Here is a 17,325-nt window from a genome sequence, read left to right on the forward strand (position 1 = left end):
TTTCCTTTCAAGAAATCAATTCAATTATTAAACATATTTTTTCCTAGTATCTAGATGTTGTTAGACCTAAGTCATTGGATGCAATTATTGAGAAATCATGAGATTTGGGAGGTGTATTTTTCCTCTGTTCTCATGTTAACATGTCTGTGTTAGTAGATGGTAGATTTCCATGCATTTGAGTGGATTTCTGTTCCATAGTGTCTCCTGGGTACTTGTAGTGTGCAAGTTTCTCTTTGGGATGTTTCCTGGACAGGGTTTATAGATGAGGATCACATCTGAAAAATGAGCATGTTTAACATGTTACTTTTTTCACTCACAAGTATCTCTGTAAGGGGAGAGTATCACAGAGCCACCATCACCTTGCCAGGGTAGTTTCCTGCTCAGAAGGTGTAAGCCACCTGGGAAAAAAGAAAGTCTCAAATAATTAGTAAAGAAATAAGAGACAGAGACAGAAATTAAGTTTGAAAAGGAAAGCAGAGCTCCTGAAATGTTCCCCAATCCCAGTAGAAGCTGGAACTGAACAACTAGAAAAAGGATCAAGTTGTTTATTTAAGGGAGAGTAGATCAAAGGCAGAGATAAGTTTTTAGCAGGAGGAATATTGCCTTTTGGTGTGTTAGGGTTCTTGCAGCAATGAAGTTGATTGGCATCTTGACAGGCCACACCCAACTCTGAAAGGCTGTGTAGCTGTGTGGCTTCAGCTGGTCCACCCATCTCCAGTGCAGTGCTGAACCTGACACAGCTTTGTAAGAAGTCAGTGGCTTCTAAGTCAATTTGCTTCACACCAAGTTCATATTGGCTCCTGACAGGAGAGAATAAACTCCAATAATGATCACAGCATAAACCAAAATATGTATCCACTGTACATAAAATATGTTTTAAATGATTTTTAGAACATCACAAAATGAAAAGATAGAGTAGGAAATAATGAGTTTTACCTGCAAAAAAAAATTATGTCCTGGTTATAATATAATTATTGGAACATATTTCAAAAAAGTAAGTAGAGTGAAAGTGGTGAGAGTAAGCAGAGTCAGAATAGGAGAAGAGGCAAATGTAATAAAAATGAGAAATGAAAAGATTTAAAATGAAAATAAAAGTTGTCTCTGGATAACAACAAAAAATGAATGAATGGAATAAAACTCTCATAAATAAATAGAGAAAAATGAAATAATGTAGACCACCCATACACATATAAGACAAATATATCATGAATAATAACAGCAAAATCTTGAGATTTCCTAATGTTAACAGAGTAGAAAAGAATATATTTCTGTCTAGGATTTCTAATTTTACTCACACATAACTTTGGGGGTTTTGGGGAAACAAATATTATTCAACACTTTATTTGTTCTAGCTCCAAAAGTCCTAACCAGTTATGTGCATGAATAAGCTGAGCTCCTCTGTTCCTTTGGCCCCCACCACACTCAGAGAATGCTGAGAACTTAGCAATTTCAAGGAGAATATCACCATCATTACTTGTTAATGTACTCAGACATGTGGGTCTATCTAATGTGAAAACGTCCTGACACACACTGTGGTTCATGGAGCCTAGGGAATAGTATGTAATTCATACCACCTGATGGAGTCCTGTAGTCAGTGGTCTAAAGGTGGGCAAGATTCCATGTCTCCGAGCAGTTTCCTGGCAACTTATTGGAGCATGATTGTTATATTCATGAAGAGGGATGGAAAATCTAAAACCCTGATACTCATTCACAGTGACAATTCTATACAAAACTAGGGGCAAACTGTTTCATAGTAACTTTGTATTGTGGTCGTACACATGTAAAAAAAATTTTCATTTTTTGAACAATGAAAATTTTTTAACTTTTTGTTTACTGATTGATGTTTATGAAACCTTTGAGGTAAAAAATATATAATCCTTTTTCTCTCCATTTGCTACAGAATTTGAATCTAGACTAATTGGAGTTTCTTCCATAAGATTTACTAAAAAGCCAAGACAAGATCTATTTGTGGAAGCATCACAAAGATTCCAAAGAGATTTTTAAAGAAAAATAGATATGAAAGATAGTATTGCATATTTCAGACTATCGCCATAATATTTTAAAAACTTTATTGAAGAAAATATGTTTGTATTATTCTTGTGTAAAATTCTCAAAACATGAGACTACTTCTTTGCATCTATAATAAAATTTGAAGTGCAAGTGCATAACAGTCTTTATTGATTTCTATGTATCCAAACTATGTAAATTGTTGCATTTAAATATTACCCAAAGTGGTCAGTACTACTACCTTGGTGGAACTAAACATCACATGTTTTAATGTATCACAATTATAGTGCCATCAAATTTATATTCCTTACAAACAAGAAAAAAACCATATTCTTAAATTTTATAATTTTAGTATAAAGCACTAACTTATAATTCTTTCATGATGAGAAATACATTTGCTTAAGATATTTTGCCTTTTGTCTTTGTTTATTCTTTCTTGAAAAAATAATAGTCTAGCTACAACTTCTAGCATAAAGTACATTTTTCCCACGGAATAATTTTAGAGTAAATGGCTGTCATATGTCATTATTCATGACTTCTTTAATATTACCTAAAAGTCAGAACATGCTGCATAACTGCAATGCAACCTTCATAATGAAAGAGCCAATACTAATACATTCTATCAAATGCCTTCTACAACTGAAATCTATTTTTTTCATGTTTTGCAACTTGCCTCACATTGTCATTTATAACAAAATAATTCCATTCAGATCCATGAAATGAACTTAATATTGTATTTTGTAGACACCTTTAGATTCAAACATTCCTTAATCTTTCCTTGACTTTCATGGCCTTGAATCTTTTCAAGAATAATGATTCTAGAATGTGCCTAAGATGGATTTTTCTTTATGATTGAGACAAGGTTACATATTTTGGGCAAGAGTATCACAAAAGTGATTCTGTGATTTTTCTCTTTAAATCCCAAGATGAAGACCTATATTTTAATTTCTCCATCATTGCTGATAATAACATTAGCTACTAAAGGTCTTATCTGCTACATATATCTTATGTCATATTTTCCCTTTAATTATTTAGTGTTCTGTGAGGAAGTACTTGGAGACTATATAAATATTATTCATCCAACTTTCAATTTATTCATTTACTTGTACCTATACAGATCCATGGTTTATTTAATTGAGTATACTGTTGTTTGTTAATATTATTATAAAAATATTTCTTTCAGAAATATTGTGTTTTGACAATTTTAGATTAATAAAAGTTTAATATATTGAAGTACAGAGAAATGTTAACCCAAATGTTAACATTTGATCAACTTTGATAAAATGTTTCTCTTCTCTTTCTCTTCTTTATCTTCTCTCTTACTCTTCTTTATCTCTTTTCTTTCTCTCTTTCTAGTAAATATAATTATAAGTATATAACAAAGTTTCTTTTTTCTGAACCATTTTTAAGTTGCAGGCATGTTGTTTTTCATTGCTGAATATTTGTATTCCTAAAAGCAAGGAGTTATCTTACATACAGTGTAAAGACCAAAATTTTAAAAATGGTTCATTATGAATATCTAATCTACAAATATGATTCAGAATTTGCCAATTATTTCAGCAATGTTATTTATAACCAAAATAAAATTCAGTCTTGGAAAATTTTAGAATCCATTATTGGTCCTGTTTCTTTCACCTCCTTTAATCTGGGATATTCTTTAGTCTTTCTGGGCTCTTCATGGCACATATGTTTTTGAATGGTGTACTTCAGTACCTCTGTAGATTTTCCTTTAGTTTAGAATCACATGATATTTCCTCATGTGTGGAATCAGATTATGCCATTAGAGAAGGAATATCAGGCATGCAATGCTGTGTTCTTTCAATGCAGCATGTTCTAGAGGCACTTGCAGACATATCCAAGAACTGTGAACAGCCTCTAGAAATATTTGACATCCAATAGGATGAATAAATATTATACATACATGAATATGGTCTTGAATGTATGTGTTGTAAATTAAAGATTCTTATTTTTTCACATTTTGAAATGTGTAGGGCTACCCAAATAAAGCATAATACCAGAACTGGAAGAGTCTGAGAAGTTCCCTGTCTATAGATTAGAGTTCACACCTGAAAAGAAGTCCAAGTGCCTTGGAAAAAAGTCATTCATATCTTTTGACATAAAATTTTATGAAAAATAAGTTTTAAAGGTACTTTTCCCCCTCTAGTTTAAGCTTATCATGAATAACATTTTTGTTCCAAAAAATTCTGCCTTCTAATTTTCAAAATGTTGTCATCATAGTCTAACATCATAGGTCTCAATCATTTCTGAAGATGTTTCTGCTTTCTTCCATTTAAAAGTATTTTCTTCAGTAAGCTTCTGAACTTTCCTATTGCATTTGCTGGAGTGGGGATTGAAGAAATTACCTCTTTTTTTTTTTTTTTTTTTTGGCCGGTAATGGGATTCAGTGAGGCACACTTCTTAAAACCCAGAAGGACTCTAGGGCCAAAAAGTGCTGGATATTTGAAATATGTTCTGTTGCAGATCAGTGAAATTGGCCTTTGTAGACTTTCCTCTCAGGCTGATGGCAAGAAGAAATTCACTGGCCACACATCATTTAAAATTTCCCAGGGCTGGGGTTGGAGATCACTGTTAGAGTGCTTGCCTAGCATGCGTGAAGCACTATGTTTAATTCTTAGCACCATATAAAAATAAATAAAGGTAAAATAGTTCCCTTATTCCTTTTAGTTTATTTAAACTTTTCATATATATAAATTAGTTTGAAATGGTAAGAACTTAAGCTACCCATTAATTGCTGTGCTGTAGATATGATGTGTATTTAAAATTATGCAAGGACTATTAAACCAAAGCATGAGGGAGTCTTGGCTAACCCTGAAGTTAGCTAACCATGAACTTGCTTTTAGTTCTTAAAAGCAGCAAAAGGACATAAGGAACACAGGATATCCTCTAGAGTCTCCTTTCCAATTTGTCATTTGGCAGAATGATATGTGAAAAACAGGTTGCTCCTACTAAGCTCTTCTTTGCTTTTTAGTTTTTATTTTGAATTCTTAATGGACTTGGTCATACTTAGGCAGGAGAACATGACTGTCAGCCAAATATTCTTCTCTAGTAGAGATTTATTATAAACAGTATAAATGCAACTTGGTTTCACAATTTTCTTCTCCCCTGAAGGAAAAAAAATCTCCATTTTATTAACTTGGTTAAGTTTATGAGAGGAGAAAGTGCATAGACAGAAAAAGAGGAGAAGAGAAAAAAGAGTTATGACATCCCATAGCCTTTCCCATCAGTGACTTCATTTCAGTAAACACCATGGTGTTACCCAAAGCTCAGACTTTATGCCTGATGACAATTCATATCAAAGGACAAGTATTCTGGAGAAAAGTGGGGGAGGTGTATTGCTTTGCTAGCAAAGTAGAAACACAGGACTATTATCCCAGGATGAAATTCTGTCAAATTGTACAGAAGACTTTTAAAGAGGTGGTTTACTCTTATCCCAGGATGTAATTCTGTCAAATTGTACAGAAGACTTTTAAAGAGGTGGTTTACTCTAAGATATCATCTCACTCCAGTCAGAATGGTAGCTATTATGAAAAATATTTTTTAAAAAGTGTTGGCGAGGATGTGGGGGAAAAGATACACTCATACATTGCGGATGGAATTGCAAATTGGTGCAGCCAATATGGAAAGCAGTTTGGAGGTTCCTTGGAAATCTGGGAATACAAACACCATTTGACCCAGCTGACTCATAATGGGGTAAGGAGGGGGAACATGGGACAAATAGATGAATTCTAGATAGGGAAGAGGGAAGGGAGAGTAAAGGAGGAGCAGGGGATTAGCAAGGATGGTGGAATGTGATGGACATCATTATCCAAAGTACATGTATGAAGATACGAATTCGATATCAACCTACTTTATAATACAAACAGAGGTATGAAAAATTGTGGTATATATGTGGAATAAGAATTGTAATGCAAAAAAACAAGTACATGTATAAAGACATGTAAAATTGTGCTCTATATGTGTAATAAGAATTGTAATACATTCTGCTGTCGTGTATTTTAAAAAAATAAAATTAATTTAAAAAATAAAGAGGTGGTTTAAAGGCTACATTCCAGCTGTGCCTTTTGAGTGGTCATAATTCACTTGTACACTTGAGAAGATAGCTGTTTCTTAGATCTTCTAGAACCACCCCTGTAGTCTGAATTATTTCATTCTTGTGGTGTGTGTTTCCTTCACACCTAATTTGGCCTAAGGTGGGAAGAAAGGTAATCTTACTTCTCCCAAGTTTAGGAAGCGAGAGAAAAAGAAAGAGGAAAAAAGTTGAACCCAGGAAAGTTGAAGTTTTTGGATGTTGACTTTGCTCCGCATGCTCTTCCATTTTACTCTCTGGCTTCTTGTTTCTGCCTCACCATTATTAATCATTTGACTTCAGATCTGACCAAATCATTTTTGCCCTCTAGTGGTGAAATGATGCACTAACATAGTAGAAATGTGTTAAGCTCATTGCGGTTCATGTTCAGAACTTGGGAGAAACATTTTCTTCATAGGATAATGTTGTGACCCATGCCCACATAGTTATGTAAAATGTCTCAGCACAGTATACTGTTGAAGAAGCAGAAAGTATCCCATTCTGGGTGGCATCATTCAGCAGATTCACATAGAGGCAGGAGAATCTTTTTAGGAAATATTTTTTCCTGTGCTCATATTGAAGTTTCAAAGCAGAAGTAGCTACCCTTAGCTTTTACATTTTTTTTCCCCTTAGCACAAGTGTGCATGGTAGCGCTACTTATAACAGTCATAATCTGGAAATAAGTTAGCTGTCCATCAACAGTAAAATGGATAAAGACCTTGTGTTATATTCAGATACACTATAGCACTGAAAAGAATTTACAGCTACATTTGACAAGGAAATGAAACAAGACTAAAAGAATACAGACAGTATGACTCCATTCATAAAAGCTGCCAAGCCATAAAAATAAATCTATCAACTGATGTCAGAATGTTTGTTACTTCAGGATGAAGGAGATACTAATTAGAATGGAACATGAGGGAAGGTACTTTGGTAATGATAACCTTTACTTGATGCAAGTGATAATTTTATAAATTTAACTCAAACTATGCACTGATTATTTTTGCTCAATTATGCTTTATTGGTCAATACATGAGAAAATTCATAAGAAGAAATAAATTGGTAGAAACATAATGTGACCTCATAAATCTATAAATTAAAACCAACAAGAGAGCATAAGAGAAACCATAAATCGTTTTAGCTGGAACTGGCCATAATTTATGGGACTACCTGAGTTTTGCTAGCAGCTGACGCATGGCACAATGGGGTCCTGAATTCCAATCCCTCTGTACTGATAATGAACCATATATTTTTGGATTAAACATGTAGCTCTCAAGTTTTAGGCACTTAGAATAAACACCCTTGCTGAGAGCCATTAGCCAAGTAGGTATGACAATTTCCTTGCCAGCGTACCCCATGTTGCTTAGAGGAAGGACTCGTGGAAATGGACTTGCCTTGGACATTTGCAGTGATATTGCATGTATGCTTGACTAAGGTGACCTTGCTCAAGGACCAGGGTGGATCCGGGTTTAGGGCGGATCAGGTTTTAGGGAGTATCCCCCTCCTTGGGTTTAGGGCGGTTCCAGGTTTAAGGTGTACCCAGCTGGGAATAGGGCATATCCTGCTGATTAGAGCCTGGTGGAGTACGTGGATTTTGCCCAGAACATGAATTTTCCCCAGAACGTGTTTGTAGAGGGCCGGTGTGAGTTCGGGAATAAAGAATTGCTGTTTGAATCTACAAAGCTGTGAGTGGCTCATGATTTTGTGCCCAGCCAGACTGCGGCACACCCTCAACAATAAAATGTCAAATTCTGGTAACATTATTTTTAATTTTTCTCAGCCCTAAAATTTTCTGAAGCTCCAACACCAAACGTGTGTTAGACATCCAATTATTTGAATTCCAAATATTCCTCAAGAGTTGATGGTGAATAAATAGAACTAATAGAGTAAATCTAAAACAATTATTACTCTGACAACAATACAATTACCACAAAACAGGAGCATTTTGAGAATGAAAGTTGTTTCTAAAACAAATAAACATAAGAAAGTCTTTATATATTAAGACTAACCAATTGTTTGTCTTATTTTGGTGGACCTAAATTATAGTTCTTTTCAAAAAAACAAATTTTTAAGTATTAATGCAATGAAAAACAATTTTTATATAGCTTATCTTTATTTCCAAAATAACATAAAGTATTTATTCTTGGTCCATACAAAAGAACTTTAATCATGTTTTAAAAATCATATTCTTTTTTAGCACTTTGCCACTAATATTTTTCAAAAGAATATATTTCTTATTGCAGCATGGCATATTATTTTTATTTTACATGAGATTGTGTTCAGTATTATATCCTAGGATTAAAACAATTGACTCTTTTAATAGAAACATTTTTTACTTTATTTTTTTACTTTTTTATGTGGTGTTGAGGATCAAACCCAGTGCCTCACATATGCTACATAAGCACTCTACCACTGAGCCACAACCCCAGCACTAACTGATTTTTTTTAACATCTGACTCTTTTTTTTTTCTGCAAGTACTACACACACACAGTTTGTTTATTCAGTCACTTACAGAAAAGCATCGTATTTTCTCTCACATTTTGGCAATTACAATTAAATGGAGGTATTATTAATACTGAAAAATATCAGAGTTTTATAAATGTTTAGTTTATAAAAAGTTTTAGCAAACAAAAACCAAGAGAATGAGCATACTGTGCACTAAGCATATAAACAAAGTAACCACAATTAATATATAACAATTAGAATATATTTTTATTTTTATTAGAGCTTTCTAGCTATACATATTTGTTGGGTTCATTGCAACAAACACATGCATAAACGGAATTTGATTTCAGTTTATAATTCACCTCTTTTCCCTCCTACCTTCCCTCTCTTCCCCATTCTCCTTCCTCTACTCCACTAGACTTCCTATCACTCACCTATTCATATTTCACTGGTCCTTTTTGCATTAATATAAAATTCCCTGTGGTATATTTAGATAATACATGACATAATTTTCTTAAAATCATTTTTCATTGCCTCTGCTTACTCATCCTCTCATCCTATAGATCTCCTTCTACATTACTAATCTTTGCATTATCTTTATGTTACTCTATCATTCCTGCCATTTTTTCTTTATTTTCTTCTAGCTTCTGCATATGAAAGAAAACATCTGACCTTTATGATTCTGAGTTTGGCTTACTTCACTTAGCAATATATTCTCCATTTCCACAAATTTACCAGCAAATGCCATAATTTCTTTCTGTGTTGTGGCTGAGAAGAACTCTATCCATCTATCTATCCATCTATCTAATCTATCAAATATATCTAATCTATCTAATATATCTACTTATATCTATATCTATTATCTCTATCTATCTATATCTATATGCATATATGTCTATATTAACCCATTTATCTATTTACAGGCATCTGGTTAATTCCATAGTTTATTATTTTGAATTTTGCTGCTATAAACACTGAAATATCTCTATCATTATTAGTATGCCAATTTAAGATCATTTGGAAAAATACTGAGGAATAGAGTAGCTGGGTCATTTGGTAGTTCCATCCTTAGTTTTTCTGAGGAATTTCCTTCCTGCTCTTCAGAGTGGTTGTACTAGTATGCAGTCTTACCAAAAACAAAATGTACAAGTGTACCTTTTTCCAAAACCTCACCATCATTTGTTAATATATGTATTCAATATCCTTCTGACTGGAGTGAGAAGAATTCTTAATGTAGTTTTTACTTGCATTTTCCTGCCTTCAAAAGATATTCAACCTTTTTTTCATATATTTTTTGTCAATTAAGTTTCTTCTTTTGACAAGTTTCTGTTTAGTTCTTTTGCTCATTTATTGATTGATTATTTGTTGCTATCCAATTTCATTCTGTTGACTCACTTCTCATTTTTAATTATTTCCTTTGTTGTGAAGAAGCTTTATGATTTACTGATAGCCCATTTATTGATTCCTGATTTTATTTCTTGCACTTTGGGCATTTTTTTAAAGGAAGTTAGTCCAGGCACCTGCTTGAGTTTTTTTTTTAATTATTGTTCAAAACATTACAAAGCTCTTGACATATCATATTTCATTCATTTGATTCAAGTGGGTTATGAACTCCCATTTTTACATATACATATTGCAGAATCACATTGGTTATTCATCCATGTTTATACATACTGCCATACTATTGTCGGTTGTATTCTGCTGCCTTTCCTATCCCCTGCTATCCCCCCTTCCCTCCCCTCCCTTCTTCTCTCTCTACCCCATCTACTGTAATTCATTTCTCTCTCTTGTTTTCCCCCCTTTACCCTCACATCCTCTTATATGTAATTTTGTATACCAATGCAGATCTCCTTCCATTACCATGCAATTACCCTTCTCTCTCCCATTCCCTCTCACCTATTTTCCCTGTTAATGGTAATCTTCTTCTCATGTTCTTCCACCCTGCTGTCTTTTGAGTTGCTCTCCTTATATCAAAGAAGACATTCGGCATTTTTTAAGGGATTGGCTAGCTTCACTTAGCATAATGTGTTCTAATGCCATCCATTTCTTTGCAAATGCCATGATTTTGTTAGTTTTTAGTGCTGAGTAATATTCCATTGTGTACAAATGCCACATTTTTTATTCATTCATCTATTGAAGGGCATCTAGGCTGTGTTTTCCACAGTCTAGCTATTATTAATCATGCTGCTATGAACATTGATGTAGCTGTATCTCTATAGTACGCTCTTTTTAGGTCTTTCGGGAATAGTCCGAGAAGGGGAATAGCTGGGCTGAATGGTGGTTCTATTCCCAATTTTCCAAGGAATCTCCATACTGCTTTCTAGATTGGCTGCACCAATTTGCACTCCCACTAGCAATGTATAAGTGTACCCTTTCCCCCACATCCTCATCAGCACTTGTTATTGTTTGACTTTATAATGGCTGCCATTCTTACTTGAGTGAGATAGTATCTTAGAGTGGTTTTAATTTGCATTTCACTTACTGCTAGAGATGGTGAGAATTTTTTCATGTATTTGTTGATTCATTGTATATTCTTCTCTGAGAAGTGTCCGCTCAGATCCTTGGCCCATTTTTTGATTGGGTTATTTGTTTTCTTATTGTTTAATTTTTTGAGTTCTTTGTATACTTTGAATATTAGGGCTCTATCTGAAGTATGAGGAGTAAATATTTGTTCCCAGGATGTAGACTCCCTATTTACCTCCCTTAGGGTTTCTCTTGCTGAGAAAAAAACTTTTTAGTTTGAGTATGTCCCATTTGTTGATTCTTGATTTTAACTCTTGTGCTATAGATGTCCTATTAAGGAATTTGGAGCCCGACCCCACGAGATGTAGATTAGAGCCAACTTTTTCTTCTATCTGACACAGTTTCTGGTTTGATCCCTAGCTCCTTGATCCATTTTGAGTTAACTTTTGTGCTTGGCGAGAGAAAGGGATTTAGTTTCATTTTGTTGCATATGAATTTCCGGTTTTCCCAGCACCATTTGTTGAAGATGCTATCCTTTCTCCATTGCATGCTTTTAGCACCTTTGTCAAATATAAGGTAGTTGTAATTTTGTGGATTGGTCTCTGTGTCCTCTATTCTGTACCATTGGTTCACCTGCCTGTTTTGGTACCAGTACCATGCTGTTTTTGTTACTATTGCTCTGTAGTATAGTTTGAAGTCTGGAATCGCTATACAGCCTGTTTCACTCTTCCTGCTTAGAATTGCTTTTGCTATTCTGAGTCTTTTATTTTTTCAGATGAATTTCATGATTGCTTTATCTATTTCTCTAAGAAATGCTGTTGGAATTTTGATTGGTATTGCATTAAACCTATAGAGTACTTTTCGTAATATTGCCATTTTGATGATGTTAGTTCTGCCTATCCATGAACAGGGTATATTTTTCCATCTTCTAAGATCTTCTTTTATTTCTCTCTTTAGGGTTCTGTAGTTTTCATTGTATAAATCTTTCACCTCTTTTGTTAGGTTGATTCTCAAGTATTTTTTTTTTTTTGAGGATATTGTGAATGGGGTGGTTATCTTCATTTCCATTTCAGAAGATTTGTCACTGATATACAGGAATGCCTTTGATTTTTGCATGTTGATTTTATATCCTGCCACTTTGCTGAAATTCATTTACTAGCTCTAGAAGTTTCTTTGTAGACCCTTTTGGGTCTTCTGGGTATAGGATCATGTCATCCACAAATAGTGCCAATTTAAGTTCCTCTTTTCCTATCTTTATGCCTTTAATTTCTTTTGTCTAATTGCTCTGGCCAGTGTTTTGAGAAATATGTTGAATAGAAGTGGTGAGAGAGGGCATCCCTGTCTTTTTCCAGATTTTAGAGGGAATGACTTCAATTATTCTCCATTTAGAATGATGCTAGCCTGAGGCTTAGCGTAGATAGGTTTTACAATATTGAGGTAAGTTCCTGTTATCCCTAGTTTTTCTAGTGTTTTGAACATAAAAGGGATGCTGTACTTTGTTAAATGCTTTTTCTGCATCTATCGAGATGATCATGTGGTTCTTATGGTTAAGTCTATTGATGTGGTGAATAACATTTACTGATTTCCATAGATTGAACCAGGCTTGCATCCCAGGGGAAGGGAGGTGGCATGGGGTTATTAATGATGATGGAAAGTGATGATCATTATTTTCCAAAGTACATGTATGAAGACACAAATTGGTGTGACCATACTTTGTATATAACCAGAGATATGAAAAATTCTGTTCATATATGTATAATAAGAATTTCAATGCATTCTTATGTCATATATAAATAAAAAAGAAGGGAGATTATTATTGTGTCTAGAACTCATGAGCAATATTTCAATCAGACAAGTAAATTTTGAAATAACCAACACATGAGTCAAATCATCAGAGAACATCTAGTAAGAGTGTATGATATACAACTAAGTACTAGAAAAATGATGAGCAAAATGTAAGGGCAAATTACCCAACAACAACCAAAAAAAAAAGGAAAAAAAGGAAAAAGACACAGAAAATGCATGACAAAAATAATTATAGGAAATAAAAACTAGAGCTGCAGGGACTCCAAAGTATTATATTATTTCACCTAAATTTTTCAATAGTACAGAATTCTTGTCAGAGGTCAACAATCTTGTGTCTAATAATATGATCATAGGGTTATTTTGTTGGATGGAATCATTGCATTAAGAAATTTTGGTGTTCTTTTGGGTTTACAAATAAATTTCAAGCTATTTAGGGAAAGAGAGGAAGATTGAGAAAAGTATGAAGCAGTAAAAAATGAATATAAAAACACAGCTAGAAAAGATAGCCTTGAGATGGTATGTAAAGTCAAGTTCATAAAGATATTGTGTTTTTTTTTAGCTCATTTGGGCTTTTTGTTATTGTTGTTTCACCAAATATGTATGGGTCATCTTCTAAATATGCTAGAAATTTATATCAGTGGACTTGCCATCATTTGATGAGATTTCAGAACATTTAAATGTTGACGAATACATATTAGAAATAGGATTAAGATAAAGAGAAGAGATAATGTAACGTATTTTATAAGGTTATTGAAAAGGTGGACATGATATACAAAAAGAGAAATTTCATAGGGTAACCAGTTCTTTTAACAGTAGAGTTGGGCATAGAAAGGTAACAACACAAAGTGTATATAAGTATGATAAAATTAAGCATGTTCAATCCATTATGATTTATAAGTAGGTGGAATCTCACATAATAAATCTTGATATTGTGAAGTCTTTTGCAGCAAGTTGAGCCATAAGTTTATAAAAATGATATTAACATTAGTTTAGCTATAGATAAGTAATCTGAAATTCACTGATATTATAAGTTATTGTAAATGTTATAACCCATTTCTGTACCATTGTATGTAATTATAAATTACTAATGCTTAAATACTCCATAAATAAGAAATGTTTACAAAGCATGAATTCAGGAAAGAGAACTTAGCCATTGATTTAGTGTACGGGGAAGAATGGTAGCAGACTTGACAAGTGAGGAGGGATTTAAACATAAACTACTTCATTCACTGCAACTTTGCATAGATCCCTTTAGTGGAGACTTATTTAAGATTTTCAAGTATTAACTATTTCTACTTGCTTTGCTTTGATCACTAAAATAATGCATTATTCCACTAACAATGTATATTTTCCATTGTTTTATTTTATGAACTAATACTTAATTTTTAAAATGAATCAAATATATGAAATATGATATGTCAAGAGCTTTGTAATGTTTTGAACAACTAATAATAAAAAAATTTAAGAAAACTACATGACAATCAGGAAGATTTGGATTAATTGTTATTTAAGTACTTTAAAGAATAAAAGTCCCATTCAACCTTGAAAAAAATGTTAATTTTGAAAATGAGGACAGGTTATGTAGAAAGTTGTGACTATATAATTATGTGAGAGTCATAAAAAATCAGAAAGATTTGTATCTTGTCCACATGATACATTTGAAAAACATTTTACAATAGGAAAACTTATGTCTTTTCTAATAGAAGAACATCAATATTTCATGATATAACTCAATTTTAATATTATTTCCAAAGATTTTATGATATCATAATCGTGTCTTAAAATAAGAAATATATTTTGGCCATGTATCAAAACTAAATAATAGCAACCATTCTTGTTTTACTTTGTACTACAATATTTCTTGAAAACTTCCAAAATACTACATATTAATTATATTAATAGACTTTATGAAATACAGCCCCATGGTTAAAGAGGACTAATAGACTTTGCAGACAGTATGATAAAGACTAGCAAAGGTAATTTGGGCAGAAGTTGGATTCAGAAAAGATACAGGAGTATATAAAATGGTCTCTTTATTTTTAAAAATTATATAGTAATTTAATGTATCTAAGTGTAAAACTAAGTAAAGTTGGGATGCACAGTAATTTTATAAATAACGAGAAGCACTACTAAAACATCTCAGTAAACTAGAGTGTAGACAAATAAGGACAATACAGAAGTTTCTACTACTGAGCATTTTGGAGTAGGTAGTATTATTAAAACTTTTATCCCAAAATCGATTTTATAGCATGACAATTATTAACAGAGCAGGCTGTCTACCTTACTCTTAACTCTTTCCTTTGATGTAATTATTATTTCCCAGACAAATGCATTCAACTCAAAGTGGTAAAAATGAGTGCTAATTAGCAGTCGAATACTCGATTTCATCTATATTTGTTCCCCTGTACTAAATGGAGAAAATATAAAATATTGAAGAGTTTTTAAAGTATTTATTAGAGGTATTAAGTAATATGGATTTTACATTCATGAAAGTTGGGAATAGGAGACTGACTGAGTAGAATCACCTTATTATAATCTTATAACAAATGTCTTCCATGCCATTCTGACCCATAAATACCAGTGAATATGTGAGTACCCCCCAGCCCCCACCCACATATTTTCTCAGAAAATCTATTTTCCTAGTGGAAATTTCATTATAGAAATGCCTGCAAAATGAAAGTTATAGGCAAACACTTGCAGTGTATCCAGCCTACTCAATCTTGGTGACATAGATATATTGTCAATAAATGGAATTGCTGAATTTTCAGTTTTATTTAGTTTAATCACAGTTTTCTCATATTTTATTTAAAATACTTGTATTGGAATTTGAGTCATGTTCCTGACCCAGTGTTACCTTCTCAATGAGGACCCTCCTGGATATTATATTTCAAATATACCTTTATTACTATTTGATTTTCTTTAAGATTTGTCCATTCTTCACAGAAGTTACCACTTCCTGTAGTAATATATATTTATGTATGCATTGTCTGTTTTGTTCATTGAAGTGGATACTCCATGAGCAATAGAAATTTACAGTCTTTATTCAAATAGCCTCAGTGTCCAGAAAGAACATCTGCCAGAGTGGGCACTTTTCCTGACAGTCTCTGAACTCTAGAATATAATAGTCTAGTGGAAGGAGATTCAAAATATTTACAATAAGATGTGACTTTTAATAGTAAAATAATGGATTGAATCTAGAATATACAGTCAGGAGAGAAATTCAGTCTTTTTTAACTGGGGCAGATGAAGGGAATTTGTGAGGTAAGGGAGAAACTGAGAAATCTACAAGAGAAGATGTGATTGGTAAGAGAAAAATATTTTATTTCCACAGAAAAGGGAAGAAATCCATTCTATACAGAGGAAAGAACATTATAAAGTTATAGATACAGGTTACTAGTGCAGAATACGAAATAGTAGGTATTAAATAGGGTTTCAAAACTAATATGTTTCAATGATTCATAAAGAAATAATTTTTATACTTACAAGGAAGATCACTAGATTTATTAATTATCTAATACTCAGCAGACATAAAAGTCATAAGAATATTTGCTACAATTTGTACGTTTGTGCATATGTATGTGTGTGTGTGTGTGTGTGTGTGTGTGCATTCATTCAAGTTAAAACTTGAAAAAGAAAGTCAGATTTTGAAGATCAAAAATCTTGGGCTGTTTTTCAAAAAACAAAGTATAACTAAATTTATCCACCCAATATCTTTAAGACTCAATAATAATTGTATTGTGGTTGTATTACATATATTCTTAGTTTAAATATTAATTTTAGAAGTCCTCTGAGATGGAAATTTATGTTCATGTAAATTAAGAATAAAATAAATATTCATTATAAGAAATAAATAATCATTCTCATTTAAATTAAATGTAAACATCAGAAATTTGTATTTTATTACAAAGATCACAAATGTTTAGTAAATAAATGAGACATATGCATAAACAATCAGTACATGTGTCAAATGCAATAAAAAAGGATTTGTTCAAAGTATCAGTAAGGACATTTTTCCTTGATGGACTCAAGAAAGTAATGAATACTCTGGTCTTAAAGGGGTAAGCAGCATTTAACTTTGAGTTGAAATATGAGGAAATATAATATTAATATATACTGATAAAATAATTTTCTTCTATTTCCTAAACAAAATGTATGCCCAGTTAAGTAGTATAGCTGAAACTACTTACTAAAAATCCACAGAAATAAACGTGTCAAATATTATAATATTTTAACGATGAAGTGTGAAAAATAATGATGATTTTTCAACACAAATCACTAATAATGGGATTTTTAATAAATGAAAATATAAGTCACTAATACTTAATGATTTTGTTATGGAAATTAGTGAGGTTGCATGATTTGAGTGAAGACATTTATATTATATTTCCTTCTAAACCTTATTTATCCATTACTAGATTTACATTTGTAACTTATTGTCTCCTAAAGGGTCTATGGATAATAATTTTATGGCCATATGATGATTTATAATTGATTTTATAGTGATTTGAAGTAGAAT

At 32.5% G+C, this 17,325-nt stretch overlaps 1 protein-coding gene and 1 pseudogene across 2 annotated transcripts in view; one reads left to right on the top strand and one right to left on the bottom strand.

Moving 5' to 3' along the window:
- Positions 1-3,153, top strand: part of LOC144377833 (uncharacterized) — a 37,350-nt gene extending 34,197 nt beyond the window's left edge. Inside the window, exon 14 of the mRNA XM_078050187.1 lies at positions 1,901-3,153. Coding sequence (XP_077906313.1) covers positions 1,901-1,907 — 7 coding nt within the window. The 3' untranslated portion in view covers positions 1,908-3,153. The remainder of the gene's footprint in view (positions 1-1,900) is intronic.
- LOC120885658 (vesicle-trafficking protein SEC22b pseudogene) overlaps positions 1-17,325 on the bottom strand; it is a 168,910-nt pseudogene that overhangs the window by 40,976 nt on the left and 110,609 nt on the right. The window lies entirely within an intron of this gene.

The sequence above is a fragment of the Ictidomys tridecemlineatus genome, chromosome 1 (assembly GCF_052094955.1).
Source record: "Ictidomys tridecemlineatus isolate mIctTri1 chromosome 1, mIctTri1.hap1, whole genome shotgun sequence".
NCBI lineage: Eukaryota > Metazoa > Chordata > Mammalia > Rodentia > Sciuridae > Ictidomys > Ictidomys tridecemlineatus.